The sequence below is a fragment of the Diplotaxodon limnothrissa genome, linkage group LG14, assembly GCF_057381915.1.
Source record: "Diplotaxodon limnothrissa isolate DT_005_m linkage group LG14, D_limnothrissa_male_GT1.1, whole genome shotgun sequence".
In the NCBI taxonomy this organism is placed as follows: Eukaryota; Metazoa; Chordata; class Actinopteri; order Cichliformes; family Cichlidae; genus Diplotaxodon; species Diplotaxodon limnothrissa.
The window spans coordinates 7,980,069-8,001,633 of record NC_140609.1 but is presented as its reverse complement, the minus strand read 5'-3'; the positions used below and the strand labels follow the sequence as shown (position 1 = coordinate 8,001,633).

The 21,565-nt window shown below is 41.7% G+C and overlaps 1 protein-coding gene across 1 annotated transcript in view; it reads right to left on the bottom strand.

Moving 5' to 3' along the window:
* Positions 1–154: 154 nt before the first annotated feature.
* farsb (phenylalanyl-tRNA synthetase subunit beta) overlaps positions 155–21,565 on the bottom strand; it is a 31,681-nt gene continuing 10,270 nt past the window's right edge. Inside the window, exons 2-18 of the mRNA XM_085370013.1 lie at positions 20,126–20,181; positions 19,808–19,962; positions 19,244–19,316; positions 19,006–19,121; positions 14,424–14,574; positions 14,231–14,339; positions 13,964–14,034; positions 13,815–13,876; positions 13,401–13,452; positions 13,238–13,299; positions 11,720–11,927; positions 11,523–11,603; positions 11,283–11,375; positions 10,657–10,774; positions 10,239–10,391; positions 1,459–1,606; positions 155–1,109 (exon numbers count right to left, since the gene is read on the bottom strand). Coding sequence (XP_085226139.1) covers positions 329–1,109; positions 1,459–1,606; positions 10,239–10,391; positions 10,657–10,774; positions 11,283–11,375; positions 11,523–11,603; positions 11,720–11,927; positions 13,238–13,299; positions 13,401–13,452; positions 13,815–13,876; positions 13,964–14,034; positions 14,231–14,339; positions 14,424–14,574; positions 19,006–19,121; positions 19,244–19,316; positions 19,808–19,962; positions 20,126–20,181 — 2,489 coding nt within the window. The 3' untranslated portion in view covers positions 155–328. The remainder of the gene's footprint in view (positions 1,110–1,458; positions 1,607–10,238; positions 10,392–10,656; positions 10,775–11,282; positions 11,376–11,522; positions 11,604–11,719; positions 11,928–13,237; positions 13,300–13,400; positions 13,453–13,814; positions 13,877–13,963; positions 14,035–14,230; positions 14,340–14,423; positions 14,575–19,005; positions 19,122–19,243; positions 19,317–19,807; positions 19,963–20,125; positions 20,182–21,565) is intronic.

The window sequence follows — 21,565 nt, the reverse complement described above, 5'->3', positions numbered from 1 at the left end:
GTGCAGATTGATGTCTGCATGACTTGTTTTCTTACAGGAGTCCACTGGCTTCACAAATTTCTTTTATTTGTTAGTAATGTATAAACAGGTGCAGATGACATGTGGAAAAAACAAAGATTCAGAGCACTCAAGTCACAAGTTTGAATGGCTTTAATTGTGTCTGAAGGCAAAACCCTTTTGGACTTGTATCAAAGGATAAAGAAATGAAGCACCTGAGCATTAGCCTCTTTAATACAGTGATGCTGGAATATTAACTGAACATTGCATTTATCGCCCAGCTTACACCAAGTCCACAAAATCTCAGATGGCACTGTTCTGTCTCAGTGATTCAGATCTTATTGAAAGCAGCCACATCCACAGACTGAACATATTCCTCGAAGGCGGTGATGGCTTCCTCCAACATATCAGTGCCCACTTTATCGTCCTCCACCACACATCCTATCTGGAGCTTCTTGATGCCGTAACCCACTGGCACCAGTTTGGACTGCCCCCACAGCAGCCCGTCCATACTGATGCTGCGGACGCACTCCTCCAGCTTGGACATGTCCGTCTCGTCGTCCCAGGGCTTGACGTCAAGCAGGATGGAGGACTTGGCAATGAGAGCTGGCTTCTTGGATTTCTTGGCGGCGTACTCGGCAAGACGCTGCTCCTTGATTCTGGCCACTTCTGCGCTCTCTGCCTCATCGTCCGACCCAAAAAGGTCGATGTCTTCCTCGTCGCTGGCATCATTTGGCGTGGCCAGGGGAGTAGCTGGGAGGACATACCGACTCTTGGCTGATGGAAGACGAGCTCTGTCTGTCTGGAAAGAGTTTATGTGGTTGTACCAGCGCCAGAGGTGGCAGAGCGTCGGTGAGGGAGGAGAGGGGATGGCGTCAAACACGATCATGTCAGCTTGGGATGCCACAAAGCCCTCGATGTAGCTTTTGTCAGCCAGAAAATCACTGAGAGCTTCGAGGCCCACTTGTGTGCTCACGTCACCAAACACAGTTTTTGTGGAAGTCAGGCGGGAGTGGGCGCTCTGCTGTGATTCATCTCGTGTGGGGAACCTGTGCTTGATGACTTCTTTCATGGGAACGTCGCGTGTGAGGGGAGTTTCAGCGGTGTGGCCACTGGAAGAACCAAGGCAACAGAGCAACAGGTAATGAGTCACTCAGTTTAATTACCATGCACTAACCCCAAGGCACAAATAGGCTAAATTAAGATCAGGCATGCATGGGCAAGCCCACACACAGACGCACAAACACATGCTACAAACACAGTGGAGTGTTGTTAATTTTTAATTATTCTGACTTCAGTAAAAACAGCCCTGTTACTCTTATATAAAACAATGTTTCCACACAGTTCCGCACAGTATTGTCTCCTGATTAACCAACTAAAACAATCATCGGCAGCACACCCCCGTAACATACACCAAACAAACAGCTATATATGGTTTTAGGTTTAGGAAGGTAAAATCACAGGAAGGGTTCGATGTCCATCTCCAGGGCGGAGCAGGGCATTGTCAGCTCGAAGCGATTGATGACATCTGGATGAAGCACTCCGAGACGCCCGACGTTCTTTCCACAGACAAAGATATCAGCACAGCGACCGGGGAAAAAGGTGGAATCTGAAAGGGGGAAAAAATAAATAAAGTTAACAGTTTGGCCCCACTTCCTTCTTGTTAAAGCTATTTTAGAAGAAAACATTGCAACAGTTATCTTTTTCTTTTAGAAAAAGGCAGCTTAGCTTTCTCCTAATAAAAACCAACGGACTGATTCTAACAGTCAGACCACGTGTTCAATACAGACAATGGCCCTCTTTGCCATCATGAATATACACGTGTTCTTTAGTAATGGCCAATTTTGTTCATAATACAGTGTGAATGTTCATGACATTCATGACACAGTAATTCTGAATTATAGCTGCCAAAGTAAAAAGCAGGAGAATTTCCACATAAGGAAGCTTTAAGAATAATGGTCAGAGTTTAGGCCAGAATGGCTACCTCGTTTCTTAAGATGTGACAATGGTTAAAAATGTGAGGCCGGGGGCAGCAATGAAGCAGGATTGTGTCCAATGACAAAAAAAAAAAAAAACTTGGAAAAATGAAGCATATGGAGCATCTGATCTTTTAGCCCAAGACAACGAACCAGCTACAATTACTGAAACATCCTAAAGGGCAGGGGTGGCCAACTAATCTACCCAAGGGGCCACAACTGGGACTGTTGTGAAGGGCGGTACCAAGCAGCTTCTAAAGAAAGCTCATCAGTGTGGCCCTCCACCTAGTCCCAGTCTCTCACTGGTTTTACCCTTGGGTAAATTTTTTAAAGATGGTCAAACTTTTTCCTTTCTTCTGTCTCGTCTTTGTATTTTTGAAACATTTGTTACATTACAATATATAAAATGATTGAAGTGGGGTTAGATAAATAAAACTGATTTGAAGGTCCACTGCCCTGATTGGATTCTGCTCACAAATAAAACAGCTTAAATTAGACTCCCAGGTCTTGGCTACTAACACCTACACCTGGCACCAACTTATACTCTTGCCACAGTCCAGACTCTTGAGCTCCCGCGAGAGCAACCTCTTTTGTTGGACAATTATCACCTCCACAAGCTTTTCGTACCTTACTGTGAAGCAGTTGTTTTTTTGTTTGTCCCCCCCACCTGTATTACTATCTAAACACCCAACTGTGATGATTTAGGTGTTTCTTGGATCCTGTTTGTGCCATAGTTGCAACATCTCCAAATGAGGCGTTTTGCCAGCTCCTTGGACATGCTTTGTGTCTCTCCTGCTTTACATTACAATGATCATGAGTCAAGTGCAGCATGTGGGCAACACTGTGCAGCTTTTCTTGTTCCTTGATCATAATTTGTTCACCCACGTTCATTATCACTGGTTAGCTGATAAGAATAAAGCCAAAACCTCGAAAGGCTTTACTTCCTGTGCATCTTTTTTTTTCCCTTGAGAAGAAGAAAAAAAAAAAAAAAAAAAAACACTTCAAAAACTGAAAACAGCCCTCTGGACTGAGTATGAGCTTGACTCTTACCGTTTATTACTGATCAATGATAAAGCACAGAAAGGAACACCATTTATGTGAAAATGTCATGGGTCATTACTCTGAAACAACCACCACTGGAGGCCATTTGACCATAATTGGCTTAGTCTCCCTCAGACATGATGCGGAAAGTGTGTCAGCATCTGGACTCACCAAAAAAAAAAAGGTCACTTTGCTCCAGATGGGAAGAAAAATTCGCCATCGACACAAATATGAAAACACTTTTGTTTGTGTGAGAGGCGTTTGCTCACTTTGTTAAAAAAAAAAAAAAAAAAAAAAAAACACTGACTGAAAGACGGACTTGTCAGGAGATAACAAGATACAGGGGTTGCTATGACTACAGCCCCACACACTCTCACACAGACACGGCATTCTCCCATCGTGCACCGCTTCTTCCCACGCTGCCTTGCTAATGGGTTCCAGAGCCCACCGCTTAGATCTTCCATCACTGCTGTGGACGAAGGCTTACGACAGAAATGCATGAGCTTTCAAACACGTGTTGGGCTGCTAGAGCAGAAAACGTCGAGCAGTTATTTCAGTGCCTGTTAAATTAGTGGAATGTGCTTGCGTCAGTTCACACGTCATCGACACGACACCTCAGACACTTCACACCTCCTCTATTCACCCTGCTCACTCCCCCCCACCCCCAACAACAGCATCCAATACACACTCAACACAAGGCTCCAGCCTGTCTCTCTCAACCACCCAGGTTAGGAGGGAACTGAGGAGGATTAATGGCAAGAAGGCAGCGGGCCCAGATGGCATCAGCTCGAGGGTCGTCAGGTCCTGCGCGGACCAACTGTGTGGGGTGATGGAGCACCTCTTCAACCTGAGCCTGAGGTTGGGAAGAGTCCCACAGCTCTGGAAAACCTCCTGTGTTGTACCAGTGCCAAAGACTTCACGCCCCAAGGACCTCAACAGCTACAGGCCGGTGGCTCTGACATCCCACCTGATGAAGACCCTGGAGCGGTTGGTCCTGGCTCAGCTTCGGCGCCTAACAAGCTCATCACTGGACCCACTTCAGTTTGCCTACCAGCCTGGCATTGGCGCGGATGATGCCGTCATTCACCTCCTACATCGTTCCCTCGCTCACCTGGAGACCGCTGGAAGCACTGTGAGAATCATGTTCTTTGATTTCTCCAGTGCCTTCAACACTATTCTTCCCTCGGTTCTGAAGGACAAGCTGGAGAACTCTGGAGTGGACCATCACCTCACTACCTGGATTTTGGACTACCTCACCGACCGACCACAGTATGTGAGGACTCAGGGCTGTGTGTCGGACAGGGTCGTCTGCAGTACGGGGGCCCCACAGGGAACGGTTCTGGCTCCGTTCCTCTTCACCATCTACACTGCAGACTTCTCCCACAATTCCACCCAGTGCTTCCTGCAGAAGTTCTCTGATGACTCTGCAATAGTCGGCCTCATCACTGATGGGGACGACAAGGAGTACAGAGGACTGACTCAAGACTTTGTGGACTGGTGCCAGCTGAACTACCTCCAGATCAACGCCAGTAAAACCAAGGAGCTGGTGGTAGACTTCCGCAGGCACAAGCATTCTCCACTGCAACCACTGAACATCCAGGGTATGGACATTGAGGCTGTGGACAGCTACAGGTACCTTGGTGTTCATCTGAACAACAGACTGGACTGGACTCATAACTCAGACGCCCTCTACAGGAAAGGGCAGAGCAGGCTGTACCTGCTGCGGAGACTCAGGTCGTTTGGGGTGGAGGGCCCACTCCTGAAGACCTTCTATGACTCTGTGGTGGCTTCTGCTATCTTTTATGGTGTGGTCTGCTGGGGCGGCAGCATCTCTGCTGGGGACAGGAAGAGACTGAACAGGGTGATCCGAAGGGCCAGCTCTGTTCTAGGATGCCCTCTGGACCCAGTGGAGGTGGTGAGTGACAGGAGAATGGCGGCTAAGCTGTCATCCCTGTTGGACAACGTCTCCCACCCCATGCAGCAGACTGTGACAGCACTGAGCAGCTCCTTCAGTGGGAGACTGCGGCACCCACGGTGTGGGACGGAGAGATTTCGCAGGTCTTTCCTCCCCACTGCTGTCAGACTCCACAACAAAGACTTTAACTGAACAAACACACACATCCACACATGTGCAATAACACTAAGTGCAATAATCTTTTCTGGCATCGTTGTATTTTTACTCAGTTGTATATAGCATTCGTATTCTATTTTTATCTTATTGTATATTTTTATTCTATTTTATTCTACTGTATATAGTATATTATTTTATTCTATTCTGTACAGCTGTGTACTGTATTTATTCTTATTGTATTCTAATTTTTGCGTCATAACTTTTGCACTGTCCACTTCCTGCTGTGACAAAACAAATTTCCCACGTGTGGGACTAATAAAGGTTATCTTATCTTATCTTATCTTATCTTCTTGCACCGTGAACAGGATGCCATGGCAACTACATAAATAGCTCGGGTACATCTTAAATAACCAATCAGTCAATGAAAACCCCACACTTGAGCCCCGCCACTTTCCGCCCCCTCTCCTCCAACTTGCAGTGGAGCTTTCAGCGGAAGCTGCGGTTAGATCGGCGCATCATCAACAAGTCCAACTGGACAATTTATCACCATTATTTTATTTAGAGAGAAGTTCTTAATCAATTTAATGAGCAGCAAACTGCAATGAATGCCTCACTGTGTGAGCAGGTGCACATCTGAAATTAGTACCAATATAACTTTCATCAAATGAATTTCAGTAATCACTTTTATGTTCTTTGAGGCTTTTCCCTGCTTTTAATTCCACATTTTAGGAGAACTTGTGAATGAGTTAAAAATCCACCGAATCTTATTCCAGGTCTTGCTTTTATAGCTTCAGCCGTCATTTCTGCTAATTATGATAAACAGTGTGTATTCCTGAGATATGATATAGTTCTACCCTTAAAATGAATTCAATCTAGGTAAGAGATTGCCTAGTTACAGCTGGGGATGGTCTACAGTTTTGTTATCACCATTAAAACTAATGTCAATAGCAGATGCATAATGTGTTTTGCTCATGCCAATGACAAATCTCTACAGCACAGAGGGAAAAATATTAGGCTGTGTATGTATAGACAGAAGAGCCTGGTTTGTAAAATGTTGCACATTTACAACAGCTTACTTGGTTATTTTTAGTACTGCTCACCGTTTTCGCCCAAGTAATTTTGTATAATGTATTGCTTCATATAAAGCAGACCTGATCACTTGTTTCTGTGTTGGAACACCGAGTTACGTCACCTAAATCTCAGGACCTTTGTAAGAGGTGTCATTACCACATATAAACAGGAACAATAACCAAAGGACAGATTGAAAATAAGTCCTTTAGTGTCATTAAACTGAGCCTTCATCCTGTGAAGCACACACACACAGACTGATCGCTCTAGGTGAAAAAGCGAACAAACATAGAAGACATGATACTAACAAATGGGCCGAGACCTCGCATTGGACACAGTTGTTAAGTGAAACGTGGGCATCTGTCATTTAAGTGTTTTCTGCTCTGCCTCTGTTCCCCTGACTCGTCATTTCATCGCCTTTCTGCACTGAGTGGTGGAAACACGACTGACATGTATTCCTGGGGAGCGATGCTGAGGGAGCAGCAGAGCTGCTGATGGACACATCCTGAGGACATGTGTCTGCATCAGGTGGGCTATGAGACTGGGTCACGACCTTGTAATGGGTTTAAGGACATGCTGACATGTGTGGGGCTAATGGTGCATAGAGACTAGAGGAAAAAACAAATGGAGAAGGTAGAGTGAGTGGGAGTGTGTGTTCCAGTATGTTGTGCATGAGAGCAAACTGTGAGGATGTCAATTTCAGCTCCTGTTTGAAGTATGTGTGTTACTTTATGCCTGTCAGATGGCCAGTCTAAGCACCCGTGGGTGGGTGCTGTATGTGCCAGTCTGTCTCGTTGCTCGGCACTGCAGTGGGTGACGTGACTCCTGTGCTCCTCTCCACACTGCAGCCTATGCACGCTCTCATACCTAGCTTCTTTCGTCTGCCCCCCACCCCCAAGTTTTTATCTGTACCCTGTAGTTTCCCCCCCATTGTTCCTCTCCCATGTCTGCCTTCAATCCTCCCCACTCCTCTCTCTGCACTCATCTCTCATCCACCGATACTTGAGCCCATTGATTTGCAGTCTGAATGGGCCAGTACAGGCAGATATCCTACAGCGTGACCTTGCAAAGCCCAAAGGAGAGGTGGGGCGGAAGTGGTGGGTGGAGAGGTAAATAGGTAGGAAAATATGGGTCTGGGGGTGGGGGAAATGGAAAGAGGCGAGGAATCTAAAACTGAAATGAATGGATGAGAATCCCTCTGGGAAACTTGGGGCAGCTCAGATGCATACAGATTGGCCTGCAGTCGAACATTTCTGATTAACAATCTCATAGGAACAGAGCAACTGCATCAGAAACTGAGTCACACCTGCCATTCAAACTTAGCTTTACAGTAAATTTGACAAAGCTGGTCACGTGTCACCACATGTTAATATCAGCGGACTGTGAAGAAGAAAATGCATTCACACTGTACAGTTTACTGCTTTCAAGCTCTCTGTGATTAAAAGAACCTTTCAGAATAAAAGGTCAGCAGAATTCTCAACAGGCTTCAAGTGCTGATGCAATATGACTAATTTCATTCACAGTGACTTAAGAAAGAATCCCTATGAAAATGTGCTCAGATGCATTTCATCATTAGAGTGAAGTGAAGTGGTGTTCTGGGTCCATGACCCCGAAAAACCAACGCTGATGTGACACCTTTTATTTTTATTGAGCAAAGAGATGACAGGAACAGTTCAATGCCATATGTATATGAATGTAAGAGAAAGAGGGTTAGACTGATTTATTAGGGTGATGGGATGTGATTGCTGGACTTGCAGGTAGACCAAGGAATGTAATATAACACGTGTTAAAAATAAGGGTGTCACAAAAACTGTCATTTAAGTGATGACACGTTATGAGTTCCCACTAAAATGGTATCTGGTATTTTCCAGGTGTTAGAGACACTGGATGACACCAACATGTCAAATGTTGGCATCAAGTGTAGATGCAATGGCAGCACTGCAGCTTAAACATCCTGGTGGATTTGAGCCAGGTCTGGATGGTGTGCATTAGAATGATTTACATGCAGTCAACTTCAAAAGTGATATCCTTAACAAAGAATCGTTGTTGTTTTAATGTTTTAGTCACTATACCATTAATTATGAGGCACAGATTAAAAAGTGAAGCTGTGGTGTGTTAGATCCATCTCTGCACACACAAGGAGAGAGATACTGAATCCTTGCCTGATGATTTCATTAGATTTTTTCACATTTGATGCAACACACCTCCACCTCTGGGTGACTGCACAGGAGGCCAGGTGGAAGGCCACCTGTCTGCAAACAATTGCAAACAGTTACTCTCAGACAGTTTGGCAAAGGTTTACAGAGGAGCACCACCCATCTGCAGTGTTTCTATAATACAGACAATAGGGGACTCGACTCAACTGGTTCCACTCCTGTATAAAAGCAAGGCTGTCGATCATGATGTCATTTTGCCGTTACATTGTTGTCCTGTAACAACTACCTCATCATTGTGGATGGTTACGTTTACATATCTTAAACACATATTACACATGTAGAGTTAAACACACAAGGTAAAAGTAGGCTAATGAGATGCATTAGCCAACTTAACAGTTGTAGTTTCGCACAAAAACAGCAGGCCACTGGGCTTGTAAGACTTTGGATCTGGAGAAAACTAATTGTGAGGGTGACTTAATTCAGCAATTGACCCTTAATATTACCACATTGTTAAAATTTTACTGTTATCATTGGCTAAATGTGCTGTAGTGCTGCTCTTCACAATGTTAGCCAAGTCCTTCTCACTAAATAGTCTACTATCAATAACAGAGCTGAAATAACATAGGATTTCTAAACATAAAAATATCTGATGATTATCGGTCACTGTTCATATTTTCAGCTGTAGCAGAATGTTTAAGTGAGGAAGCTCTAAAATCCTTCCCACACATCTTTCAGATTTTTGGATGCAACTCACTCTGCAGCTTTCTAAAACAAACAATAAAACATAAGTCATAACCTCTTCTTACAGGAATTGGTGAGCAATCTGGAGGTGAGGAAGGAAGCGGGGGTTGACCTTCACTCCAGTTCTTTATGTCCCAAAATAAATACATTTTAAAAAAAGAAAAAGAAAATAGAAGCCGGTCAGTCTATTCCAGAAGAGACTGAAAATATAAGCTACTGTAGCAACTGTCCACGTTCAGTCCTACCCAGACCAGAGGGGAAACCCGGTCATGCTCTCCATTAACTTTTTATTGAGCGAAGGTGGCTACTTGACAATTCTGTGTGCTAGCAAAAGAGAAAAAAAAAGTGTGTGGTCAGTTTTACACACACAAAGACCTGTTCTTCCTGCTCAGGCACTACAGCATGAAGAATGGGGAAAATAAAGGATCCTAACCCTGTCTGACGACATGTGTGGCAACCATGTTGTCAATGATAACTCAAAGATCTAAATGTTAGTTTTGGGCCACGACTTCCAAGTAATCAGATGGTGTGCTCAAAAATGCAACATCATACAACATAAGATAAAAACAGAGAGACCCTACAATGTGCTGAAGTTACAGCATAACTTCTGATTTATTACTCCGTGGTTATCCGTCTATGATTGCAACTCCTGACGTGTTTTTTGATTTAAACAGCCCAAGCAACTACCGATTATTCACAATCCATAACTCTAACTTCAAAAAAAAAAAAGCCATCAATCCATTTTCATATCCATGCCAATCACTACATCACCCCTATACCTTGTGTATACATACACAAGCTCCTGTATATCCTTCCTGTGGAGTTACCCTCACCACTGATGATGCAAGCCAGTGTGGAGTTGAACCAGAACTGTGTAGCTCACTGCGATGATAAATGTTCCCTCACAATAAAGCATGTACATGCTGCTCTCATAGCAAACACAACAATGCAGTTGCTGCTAGTCAAAGACTGGATTTACATAATGTCAACAAAACCTGCCTTTTATCATCACGAGGTAGATTAATTCATTCAACAGCTTGTACAGAAACAAAAGATCACGTGGTTTGAAATCTGTGGCTGGGATTTCTCTGCCTTCTACAAATCCAGTCTTTAGTTATTTACCAACAAAGCTAGGCAGTACATACGTTCCTATAGGCCCACACCCCCCTTCATCTCCACGCTTCTTACCATCTGCAGTCTGGATGTGGTAGCCTTCTCCTCGGGCTGGCTTCACCTCCAACAGCTGCATGGTTCGGTCCAGTAGGCCGTGGATGACCTCAAAACCCGGACTCTTGTTGTAGTAAACAGCACAGAAACGTCGGCTGTTTCTCGCCCCAACATCTGGGTGGAAGGATGAGAGACATAAGTAACAGTTTCTACAATAAAGCTAATACACACAATTCAGTATGCCACATTTTAGTTTTTTTTTAATCCTGTATATTTATTAAAACATTCATTGACCCTTCTTTAATTAAATCTATCAACTTCAACTACGATTCGACTTGATCTAATTTGTAATGTTTAAGAAAGTTTTCATCTTTCCAAAACTGTACAACTCTACATGTAATAAATTTGTCTCCATCACTTCAGATTTGTTGACGCCTACCTTTGGTCTCATCCTTTAGCACCACGTCTGATATCTCAAACAGTTTAAGGGGAAGTGGCATCTTCCTGTTGGCTGCTATGGTTTTCAACAGACCTGGCAGCAAGGTGGTGCGCGCCACCTGGTGGGGAAAAAAAAAAAAACGGGTCAAGCTGGAAACAGGCCTGCAGTTCCTTATGGAGGAAGAGGGCGCCCTCTTATGGAACAATCACAGTACAACATTGTGCTTCTGATTAGTTCTCAACTTCTCAAAATCATCCCAGCATTAAAAGTCTTTACCTTCTTCATTTTAAACTTAAGGAGATACATTTTAAAATGCACCTATAAACATTATTTGGAGTTGAAACATTTTTACAGATCATTACACAGACAGTGAAATGAACACCTGCAGATGACATGCTGAACATTTACGAATTTCACTGCAGCCTGTTGTTTGCCGTTTACTGTACAGTGTAAATATCCAATCACATAATAATCTAAAAAGACCAATTAATGCTAAAAAAAATAAAATAAATAAAAAATCTACTCTTTAAGTTACTTTGAGGATAAAAATGTGACTCTCTCTTGTCTTTTTTAAAGGCCCAAAACACTTCATTTCATTTCTGTCTCTTTGTTTGACTGTATATTACCTGGAACTCAGCAGTCTTGGGGTTGGAGATATGAACTGCCCTCATCTCCGAGATCTTCTTCCCAAGCTTTTCTGCAATATCTTCTTGAGAACACTAAAGAAAGAGAAGATGAAAAAATTTGAGGATTTTTTTTTAAAGAGAGACAAAAAAAACAAAACAAAAAAACAAAAAAAAAACACCCTGAACAAACAAAAAAAAAAACCCAAACCAAGACAAAAGTTATATGATTTTTTTTTTTACCAGGGCAAAGTTGAGGGCCTCTGTAAATCCAGCGGCTGCCAGGTCTTGCCTCAGCAGCTCTGTCAGTTTATTAAGTGGGAACTGTGAACAAATACATAAGAATGCACATGCTTGATTAGACACACTTGATTGTTTAATTAACTCAGCATTTGCTTACAGTAATGCACCATGTATAGAAAACAAGCAAAGGCAGCTACCTGGTTGGCTACAGTGTAGGTGCGTGGGGTGGTGCGGGTAATGTTGTTGAAACCGTAGGCAATGGCGGCGTCCTCCATGATATCGCAGGCGTGGATGATGTCCGAGCGAGTGGGTGGGATCTCGACCTCAATCTCATCACCGGCGCCGGTAGCCTGGGAGAGCAGGCACATCCTGGTCAGCAGGTGAGCAATTTTCTCTGTCGATTCACTGTCAGGAGAGGGGGGAAAAAAAAAGTGAGCCTTTTCATGTTACTGAACGTCCGCTGACACAAAGCATGAAATGCTTTAGTACCAAGACTCAAATGCAGAGTGTGAGTATCATTTTAAGAACATATACTAATAAACTGATCTGAAACTTTTCAATGGAAAGTAAAAACGTGGCTACAGACAGTTCCCACTGGTCCCAACATGGATTTATAGTCTGACAGAGTGGAACAAATCTGTTCATCAATAGTTAAACATATGTTTGAAATTTGGTACGATGTGATAAATCACTGATAAGATCTTTGAACTCAGCCCCACAAGGGTTAACCAACTTATCATACCAGGAAAGGGAGATGCTACATTTGAGCTTCGGTCATGAAAATTTTCCAAATCGGTCTCCTTCAAACACTGATCTTAGCATCTTCTGAGGCATTAAACTACTTTAAAATTCAAATCAAACTTATCCTGAGTAAAAAAAAACAAAACACACTGAACATACAGCTCAGACTAACACACTGTACTTGGTTAATGTGAACATATGTAAATCTGCCAAGTTAAACCATTGTAATAAATGTACACCAGACATATTTACTAAATGGACAGGGGCTACAGGAACACCGCCTCACTGTATTAAACATTTTAGCGATCAGAGTGACATGTCTGACTATTTTTAATTTTTATTAAATCTATTAAACCTAAAAATTACAGTATTTAAACTTGGGAAAGTTGCTCAAAGATGAGTTACCTAAAACTGACCAATCAGCAGCTATTGTTCAGTTTTAGGTAACTGCTCTCCATATATCAGTTAAAAATATACAGTGCTGTGAAAAAGTGTTTGCATCAACACATCTGGCAGTAATCAGGCCTCGGTGTGACTACTGAAATTGAACTAAACTTTTGTGATTCAACAAGGTAGGTTTGGGAAGCTTTTTTCTCTTACTTAAGGAAATCATCACTTTAAAAACTGTTTCACATTTTCTCAGATTATCGTTGTTTAATATCAAGATTTATCTGACAATATGAAACATGCAAGTGTGAAAAGAAATCAGAAAGAATTTTAAAGAGGGGTTTCTTTCTGTTTATCTGTACCGGCCTATATTGGCCGTAAAGGTCGAGAACTGAATGTAAATTCAGATTATCATTGTTTTACGTAAATTTTTGTTAATCTGAAACATGTAAACGTGATATTTATTTTGAAGCTTTATTATTAGTTTTAAAAAAGGCTTTTTTCCCCTTTTTTTAAAAAGCATTTTATCCATGCGTTTCATATGCATCTCAAACTCTGATAATTACACTTATACATAAATGACTTACTTGATGCCAACTTTCTGGTTAATGAATTTACCAGACAGCTTCTCCTTCCTGTAAGCCAGCTCCTAAAGTGTAAACCAAAAATCAAGAGACAAGAATTAAGAGCCATTCCAAGAAATTAGTGTCACATGTGTCACATTTCGGATAACTGTGGGTGATACAGTACTGGGTATATGCAGGTCTTGCCATCTGGGTACACCACTTCAGCCTCCTCTACCCTGAGGGAGAAAGAAGAAAACATCACACTAATTGTAATATTCAATGAAGTCAAAGCCGGGCTGAATTTAACAACACAGACAGACAAGAAGTCGGTGAAATAAAGTACAGCTTGTAGACGGGCTTTTAAAATGATATCCAGTAAACTGTGACAGCTGTTGGCAAACAGCTGCTGTCACATCACACAGCAGAGCATGGTAAAAAGTGAAAATATGACTCACTGCTAATGTAAACCTCTACAACACTATACTACACAGTCAACAACATGTCCACTTCCATCCTGAACCAGCATAAGTGACCTGACATCCCATTTACTGTCTGCCTGCAAACAGCAAAGCCAGCATTTCAGGAAGACGTGACATACGTGAAAGGCTGAGCACAATACTCGCTGAACATGGTCACCATCATGTCCAACACAGTCTTCGCCTGTAGGAAACGTGATCAAGTTAAAGTCAGTTTCTCATGACAGTGGTGATAAGTGACAGATTTATTGTTTTCTTCTCTCAACTGTACCTTGGTCTGGTCTGTCGCTGTGCACTCAATGAAGACATTTTTAGTCTTCAGGGAGATTTTTGAATGGTCCCCTGAAACAAACGGCACTTCATTTTACTGGAAACATTTTAAGAAGCGTTACTACTTTCCGATTTTAATCTTCTCTAACTATAGACCCTGAGCATTTCTGAACTAAATATATTAATTGTATACTGTGTAATCTAATCTAACACAAATTTTCCAATAAAAAAAAAGAAAATGAAAGCAGAGCGAGGTCACAGCGCTCACCGTTGATAATAGGAGGCATAGACAGAACAACGCCGTTGCTGTCGTAGATGACGGGGTACAAAGGTTTGTCTTCAATAATGTGAAGATAATGCCTCAAGTGGCTATCGGTCTGTAGGAATCAGCAGAACATCAGTGAGTTAGCCAAAACTACAAACTGCCTGTGTGACCCACAATGAGTCATTCACCTGCTCACCTTATAGAGGCTCATGAGCTGGGTGGCCGTGTACTCTTTGGTCTGATTGAGGGGCTTGAAGGAGATGTCTCCTGGACGTTTGGCTGTGTACGTGAAAGGACCAGAGATGGTGTCCAGGTCATGGGTCCCAATCGCCACCAGGCTCCTCTTTCTGCACAAACATACCAATCCGATATTACGTATCGGTCCGATACAAACCTAAATTACTGGATCGGATATTGGAGAGAAATTAAAAATGTAATCCATTAATCTATTAAATATCATAAAAGCATCTCACAAAACTTGCGACATGGTGTAACCCAGCTCATGACCTTAGCATGTCGGAGAAGTATGCGTCATATGATCGAGTGGCTGTGTTGTGCGAGAGCCGTCGGCTGTCTGGTGGAGCATTTGGAGCCTCGCTATGTGCTTCCAAACCGGCATTTCATCTCTGAGAAAGCTATCCCAGAGAAGTAAAGCAAGTGTGTAAGTTCATCTCTGAATGTTTGTAAAGCATTCTCACGTTAAGCTTAACAACCGATATATAGAGCGACTGCCTCTTCTTCCCTCTCCTGTTGCTACTTGAAATCACGAAACTGATCAATGATCGGCTGACTGGCCCTTCTGTCTCTCTTGTTGGTTTATCGCCCACTTTGGGCCAGAAAGTGGAAACGAGCGGATAAACAACAGCAGCACATTTAAGCTTGATAAGCTGTTGTTAGAATTTATTTAATATTACTTTCTGCATCAGGATCCTTTTTTACATAGCTGAGTGCAGGTAACTGTGCAGGGGCGGGTCTAGCAAAAAATTTGTTAGGGGGGCCAGGTAAGGCATTAACAGAGACAGGGGGGCACAAAGAAATACTTTTCTTTCTTATTCTCATTTAAAATGTCTAGTTTTTAATAAATCATTATCTGAATCTTACAACCAAAGTTTTCATCTGATGTAAACTGCAAGTCCATTATTGTATATAGTAACTATTAAGTCTAATAGTTAGTAGGTTATAGTACTTTTCCTTTAGGAAGGTACCATCTATGCAGTCTGCAATTCTGTTGAAGAAAGATGTTGAATCTATTTAATTATTGTAGAAAAAGAATTGATTTCTGTGCATTTTTTATTTTATTTTTTTACATGTGCATTAAATTAAAGTCGATTACGTCGATTAAGCATCATGAGTCAGAGGGTGGGCGGTGGTTCCCTATGTTTTTTTGCTGGGAGTTGGCAACCCTATTAGTTAGGGGAAATATTAAACAACCTAAGTACTCTCTAAAATAGGGAGGAATAGTGAGGATGGAGTAGGTTTAAGTTTATTAGATTGATCAGTGTTGCTGAACTATGAAATATTTTGTGTGCAGTGTATTTTTTGCATACAGGTATAACAGAATAGCTTTAATGTTTTGCTTTTAATACTTGAGTATGAACTTCTACAAAATGCAGCAAAATATTTTTAAAAAAACAGTTTTATTGATGATAAAATACACAATCGGATTCATATCGGTATCGGCAGATATCCAAATTTATGATATTGGTATCAGATATAAAAAAGTGATATTGTGCCATCTCTAGTATTAAACAACAACAAATGGCCCCGAGACAACAATTTCCTTTGTTTCAATAACTACTAGACAGTAGAGTTCCACAGCCCAGGACAAGATAGGATATTAAAAAACTAGTATTAAATTGATACCTGAGCTGAATTGGTATTTATGTAACATTTATTAATACTACCAATGTTTTCAAATGTTCTGATTGTGAAAGGACTTTGCTCTCATTTGCAATCAAAAGCTGATGTGATGTGAAGTGTAACACATGGTTAGGAATAAATGTTAAAAAGAAAAAAAGAAGAAAAAAAAACCCTAGGCATCAAAGGAGCCTCTATTTTCATCTCCAACAAAAAGGCTGAAAATCAGTTGGGTGGATGCCCATGTGGCGTGTTCGAGACAACCAGGCCTGGATGAGTTAGATCAGTGTTTCCCTACCACTGTGCCACTGTGATAATCTTCCACGGCACATAGGTGTGCCTTGAGAAATGATCAGGTGTGCCGTGGAAGATTATCTGGTTCAACCTGATTAGTATTCCAAGCGATCAGTGAGTAACAGGCAGAACAATTACATTCTCTTCCACTAGAGGGCAGTATAACTACTGTGCTCTAATTAAATGGGTTGAAGAAAGTACATAATAGTCATGCTGTGAGTGAGACAACGCAGCACGTAATAGCAATAGATAAATATTTGAAAAGAAAAAGTAGTCAATCTAACCTGGGTCCTGGAGAAAATCCCGACCCAGATGAAGGCCCTAGCATGAAGTAGTGGTTAGAAGGGGTCAAGTGTTTCCTGGACTTCAGGAAGACCAGGAAACACTTGACCCCTGTTTCAATCCAGGGGGTCAGTGTTGACATTGTGGAGGACTATAAATACCTTGGAGTTCACATTGACAATAAACTGGACTGGGCTACAAACACCACAGCACTTTACAGAAAGGGCCAGAGTCGTCTCTATTTTTTGAGGACACCGAGGTCCTTCAACATCTGCCAGAAAATGCTCAGGATTTTCTATGAGTCTGTTGTGGCCAGTGCGATCCTCTGTGCTGTTGCATGCTGGGGGAGCAGGCTGAGGGTCGTAGATGCCAACAGACTCGATAAACTGATTCGTAAGGCCAGTAATGTTGTGAGGATGGATCTGGACTCCCTCAAGGTGGTGTCGGAGAGGCGGATGTTGTCCAAGATAAAGACAATGTTCGAGAACACCTCCCACCCACTCCATGACATGCTGGTCAGTCACAGGAGCACGTTCAGTGAAAGACTGAGATTACCGAGAAGCACCACTGAACAACACAGGAAATCATTCCTGCCTGTGGCCATCTCCCTGTACAACTCACCCACTTAACACACAGTTTACTGCAACAGCTACACCCTTCTTGCACATGTTCTTCCTTTTTCAGCTATTTATTAATAAGTGACTTTTATGTGTGTGTATATATATATATATATATATATATATTGTGCTATTCTTAGTTAGTGTATTGTCTGTCCTTGTTAATGTTTGTTTATAATAAAGCACTGTAATGAAAAATAATTTCCCCTAGGCATCAATAAAGTATTCTGATTCAGAAGAAAGCAAAAATGATATATTGGGGACAAACTGAGCCAATTCCAGTATACCTGGTGCGCGGAGAAAAGTTATCAATATGCTTTTTGTGACATTTCTGTTTCGTTGTGTGCCGTGTGATTTTTCTAATGTGATATATGTGCCGTGACTCGGTAAACACTCAGATTCTGTTTGTGTGTGTGTCTGCGTATTTAAGCATGCTTGCAAATAACTGTGTGTGTCTCTAAGCCTTCATAGGAGCATGTGGTGGCTGCAATGAAGAAAACAGAGCATATCAGTATTCTACGAAATGTTTTCTGTTATGATGGTATAGATGTTAATAATGTGAATAATTAACTCAGCCACAGGTCAGTGGCTCAGTTTTACTGTTTTTCCTGAAATGCAAAAAAACCCAAACCCTAGTTTATTTTTAAAGGTTAATACAATTTTATTATTACAATATGGTATTCATATTTTAGATTAATCTACATCTGCAAAATAAAATGTCACAAAAGCCTTTAAATAAATGTAGTCTTGTACCCTGTAGGCTCACTCCTGCTTGCTGCAGGTGTCACTGTGACAGCCCTCAGTGAGCTGCTTGATTAAAACATGGTATCAGACAAGGTTAACAGCTCTGCATATTTTATTTGAACTTCTGTAGCTTTCTGCCAAAACAAATTGCAACGAAATGGGAGCAGCTACAAAATTAGCTTTACTTCATGTTGGAGATTGGTAATCAGGTGGTTTGATGAATGATTCCTGCCAACTTTTTCACAGTAAAGGGGTTTAATAGTGGTTACTGTAATAAATCTATTTGAGCTCACCATCTCATTAACAGCACCGCCTTTTCGCTCTTTCCTGTATGTGTACAGAAAAGCTCCACGTTAAATTATGACAGCAAATTTGTCACTGTTGTTGTTGTGTTATCGGTCTTTTTCTTGAAAAGTGGGGGCTCCCTGGGCTTAATGTTGTCACACTTTTTATTGACAAGCTTGCTCCTAGATGTTTTTGCTCAAGGTGCCGTTTCACTGGCAAATGTATGTGGACCACTTGCCATGAAGGCTACAGAACGCCACAGCACTGTTTTGTAAATAAAGCATCAAAGTAAAAAAAAAAATAGCATCCAGCATCTAGTATCAATAAAAAGTAAACAATTAAGTTCTTACGAAATTCATCCTTAGGCATGTGCAAAATCAATCTTAGGCAACGTAGGCCCTGATGATTTTTGGCTCTGCAGTGAGTTTCATGAGAGTAAAACTATCATCACAAAACATAAGTGTTGTTCTGCAAGATTTATTACTGGGTCTAATCAAAAACATTCTTAGTACTTTTAAATAAGTATATTATGTCTTTAGTTACCTAACTAGGTGACTTAGGACAGTAACAAGTGTCAGAGGTAATGGCAGCATCGTGTTGGTCTTTTCATTGTAAGTAGCTGCAGCTAGCCATTTAGACTCAAATTTTTAAAGGAAACACATTCATGTTATATATAGTAGGTGGTTGGTGTGCTCTCACCTGCAAATGTTCTGATGTAGTTTCTCCTGCAGCTCAATGAAACTGTCATAGCGCTCCTGTGTGAAAGTGATGTTCCTCAAGACTGCTGCCACAGCGTGGGGTCGCACTGCTTCCGTCTGAGGGGAGTGAAGCGCCGCAAACATAGGGTCAACAGGCAAATCGCACTGATACCTGTTCTAGGTTACAAACTATTTTTTTTCTTGTTAAACATTTTATAATTGTGAACATCTCCACACACCTCCTTAGTGATGATCAGCTTCTGAGGCTCCCCACTGAGTGGGCTAACACGTTTGTATCGGGGCACCTCCAACCTAAAACAAAAACACAATCTCTGCGGTTAGAGGGAAGAACAGTTTTAACTCTCAGTGATGCCGCAGTGTTCGTTTGACTTTGGGACCTGAAGCGGACAGAGTTTTGGACCTAGATTACTCTGCGAGGCTCCTGACTACGGTAGCTGTAATGCTCCAACAATCCATCTGACAATCCATCAAGCACTTCGTAGCTTACACAAGTCGTACTAAAACATTTTTTTACAGATTTATGAGCGCCATGTACCACATAAAATTGGTTCAAGGTTAGAAAGCACAACCAGAATTCATACATAAGGCGCACTGGATTATAAGGCGCACTGTTGATTTTTGAGAAAATTAAAGGATTATAAGTGCGCCTTTTGGTGCAGAAAATACGGTACACAAAACAAAAAAACAAAGTGCTGGTCAATCACGGCAACAAAACTTGATATATAAATAAATCTCTTGTCATTTATTTCAGGTTAAGCCTGTTAAAAATTGCAGAAACGCACTTATTCTTGAAGACCTGCAGTCCACGAACCAGTCCTTCCAGACATAGCAGATCATAGCGGTTAGCTGGTACATCGATCTTATACAGGATCACATCAGATGCTCCTGAGGCCTTAGTGTCACCCTGCTCTCTGCTGATTATCTCTTTCTCAGAGGTCTGTAAAGCAGATGGGGAAGAGGAACTTCAGCATGCCAGAATTCAGACACAAATGTAGACAAATCAAAGAACTGTACTTACATCTCTGCAATAACAGAGCATTACTGCATTACTTTATTAACCACAAATAGCGAGCTGTTCGTATTTGATGTCATGTACTTACAATTTCATCCAGCTCCAGCCCAAACTCAAAGCAAAGCTCGTCAAACTCCTCATCAGCTAAAACAAAAGGCAGACAGACATTAGAAGATATTTACTGGCACATGTCACAGCAGCCTGCTCACATTTAACCCTCTGGGCTCTATGCTGGCCATTTGTGTACACTTCAATTTCTTCAATTTTTCACTATTTTTTTAATTTTCCAACTTCAGCTCCTTAATTATATCAATAATATACACTACACATGCAGTTATTCCTGTTGGCTCTATGGTGGCCACTTTTGGCCAACTGAAACCCATTTTTTAATTCCTTGTTACTGACTAAATCAAGTAATTTAGGTAAAATTCCAATAACGTAGATAATGTTAAAACTTAATCATCCTCTCAGCCTCCTCTGATGACCTGTTTGCTGCTGCCTGCCGCTGAAAGGCAGCGGGGAGAGGGGATACTTGAGCAGTGCATTTATCGCGGCATATAATGTTTTTTCTGGATACACTGTGCTTTTTCAGCATTTCAATTTGAAATGTATTAGCACCAGTCACAAATGCAGTATTGCCGGCCATGGTCTTTCCACACTCACGACAGTAAATGCAGTGCATCATGTTGTCAGCTTTACAGTATCTTAGCCACGGAAACTGGTCAAGCCACTCTCTTTGAAATACTTTGTATACACTTTCCCCCTTTTACTTTCAGTGGGCTCTGGCTCGGAGTCGATCGTATGAGGCTCATTATCTGATTCTGTCTCCGGACCAATGTTAGACATAACCTGAGAGGTTGATGGCTCCGTGTCAGAGCACTAGCTATGAATTTCAGATGGCTCAGGCCTTAACGAAAAAGTAATCAAACGTTCTTTATATCTTTTCTCATTATCCACAGCTACGTCCACTTCTGTCAGGCCTAGGCTACTCACTAGAGGTGGGTATTGTCACTGATTAAACACAGCGAAGATTTTCCTGGCCTGGCTTTTTATAGCAGATAACTGCCTTAAAAATATTCTGCAGTAGATCAAAAACTGAAGAAAACCATGAATCAACATATGAACATTACCCGATGCTGCTGAAGTGAAGCACAGCAAAGTTAGAGGTTTTATTTGAGACACAGCCAAGCATTTTTCAATTTGGCATAATTTTAAAAAGTTTTAATTTCTTCGGTATTAAACAGCAGAAATTATGCTTTCTTGTCGGAGGTCATTTTTGGAAACAAAAAACAGCGGCCGACAGCACTGTACATGACTTGTGCGTAATAAGCGAATAATAAACAAATAAAGCGAATAATGCAGAAAACAGATTTGAGATACTGGTCATGAAGTACACTGAGGGTAGAGCACCGCGGTAAAGTGAGCCGTCATTTGTGAGCCGCGGTCAAGCCAGCCGCCTCCTATCCGCCGCATAAATTTCCTTGCGCTTTTACACCAGTCTTTACGGTAGCGCCTTTTCGCTTTATGT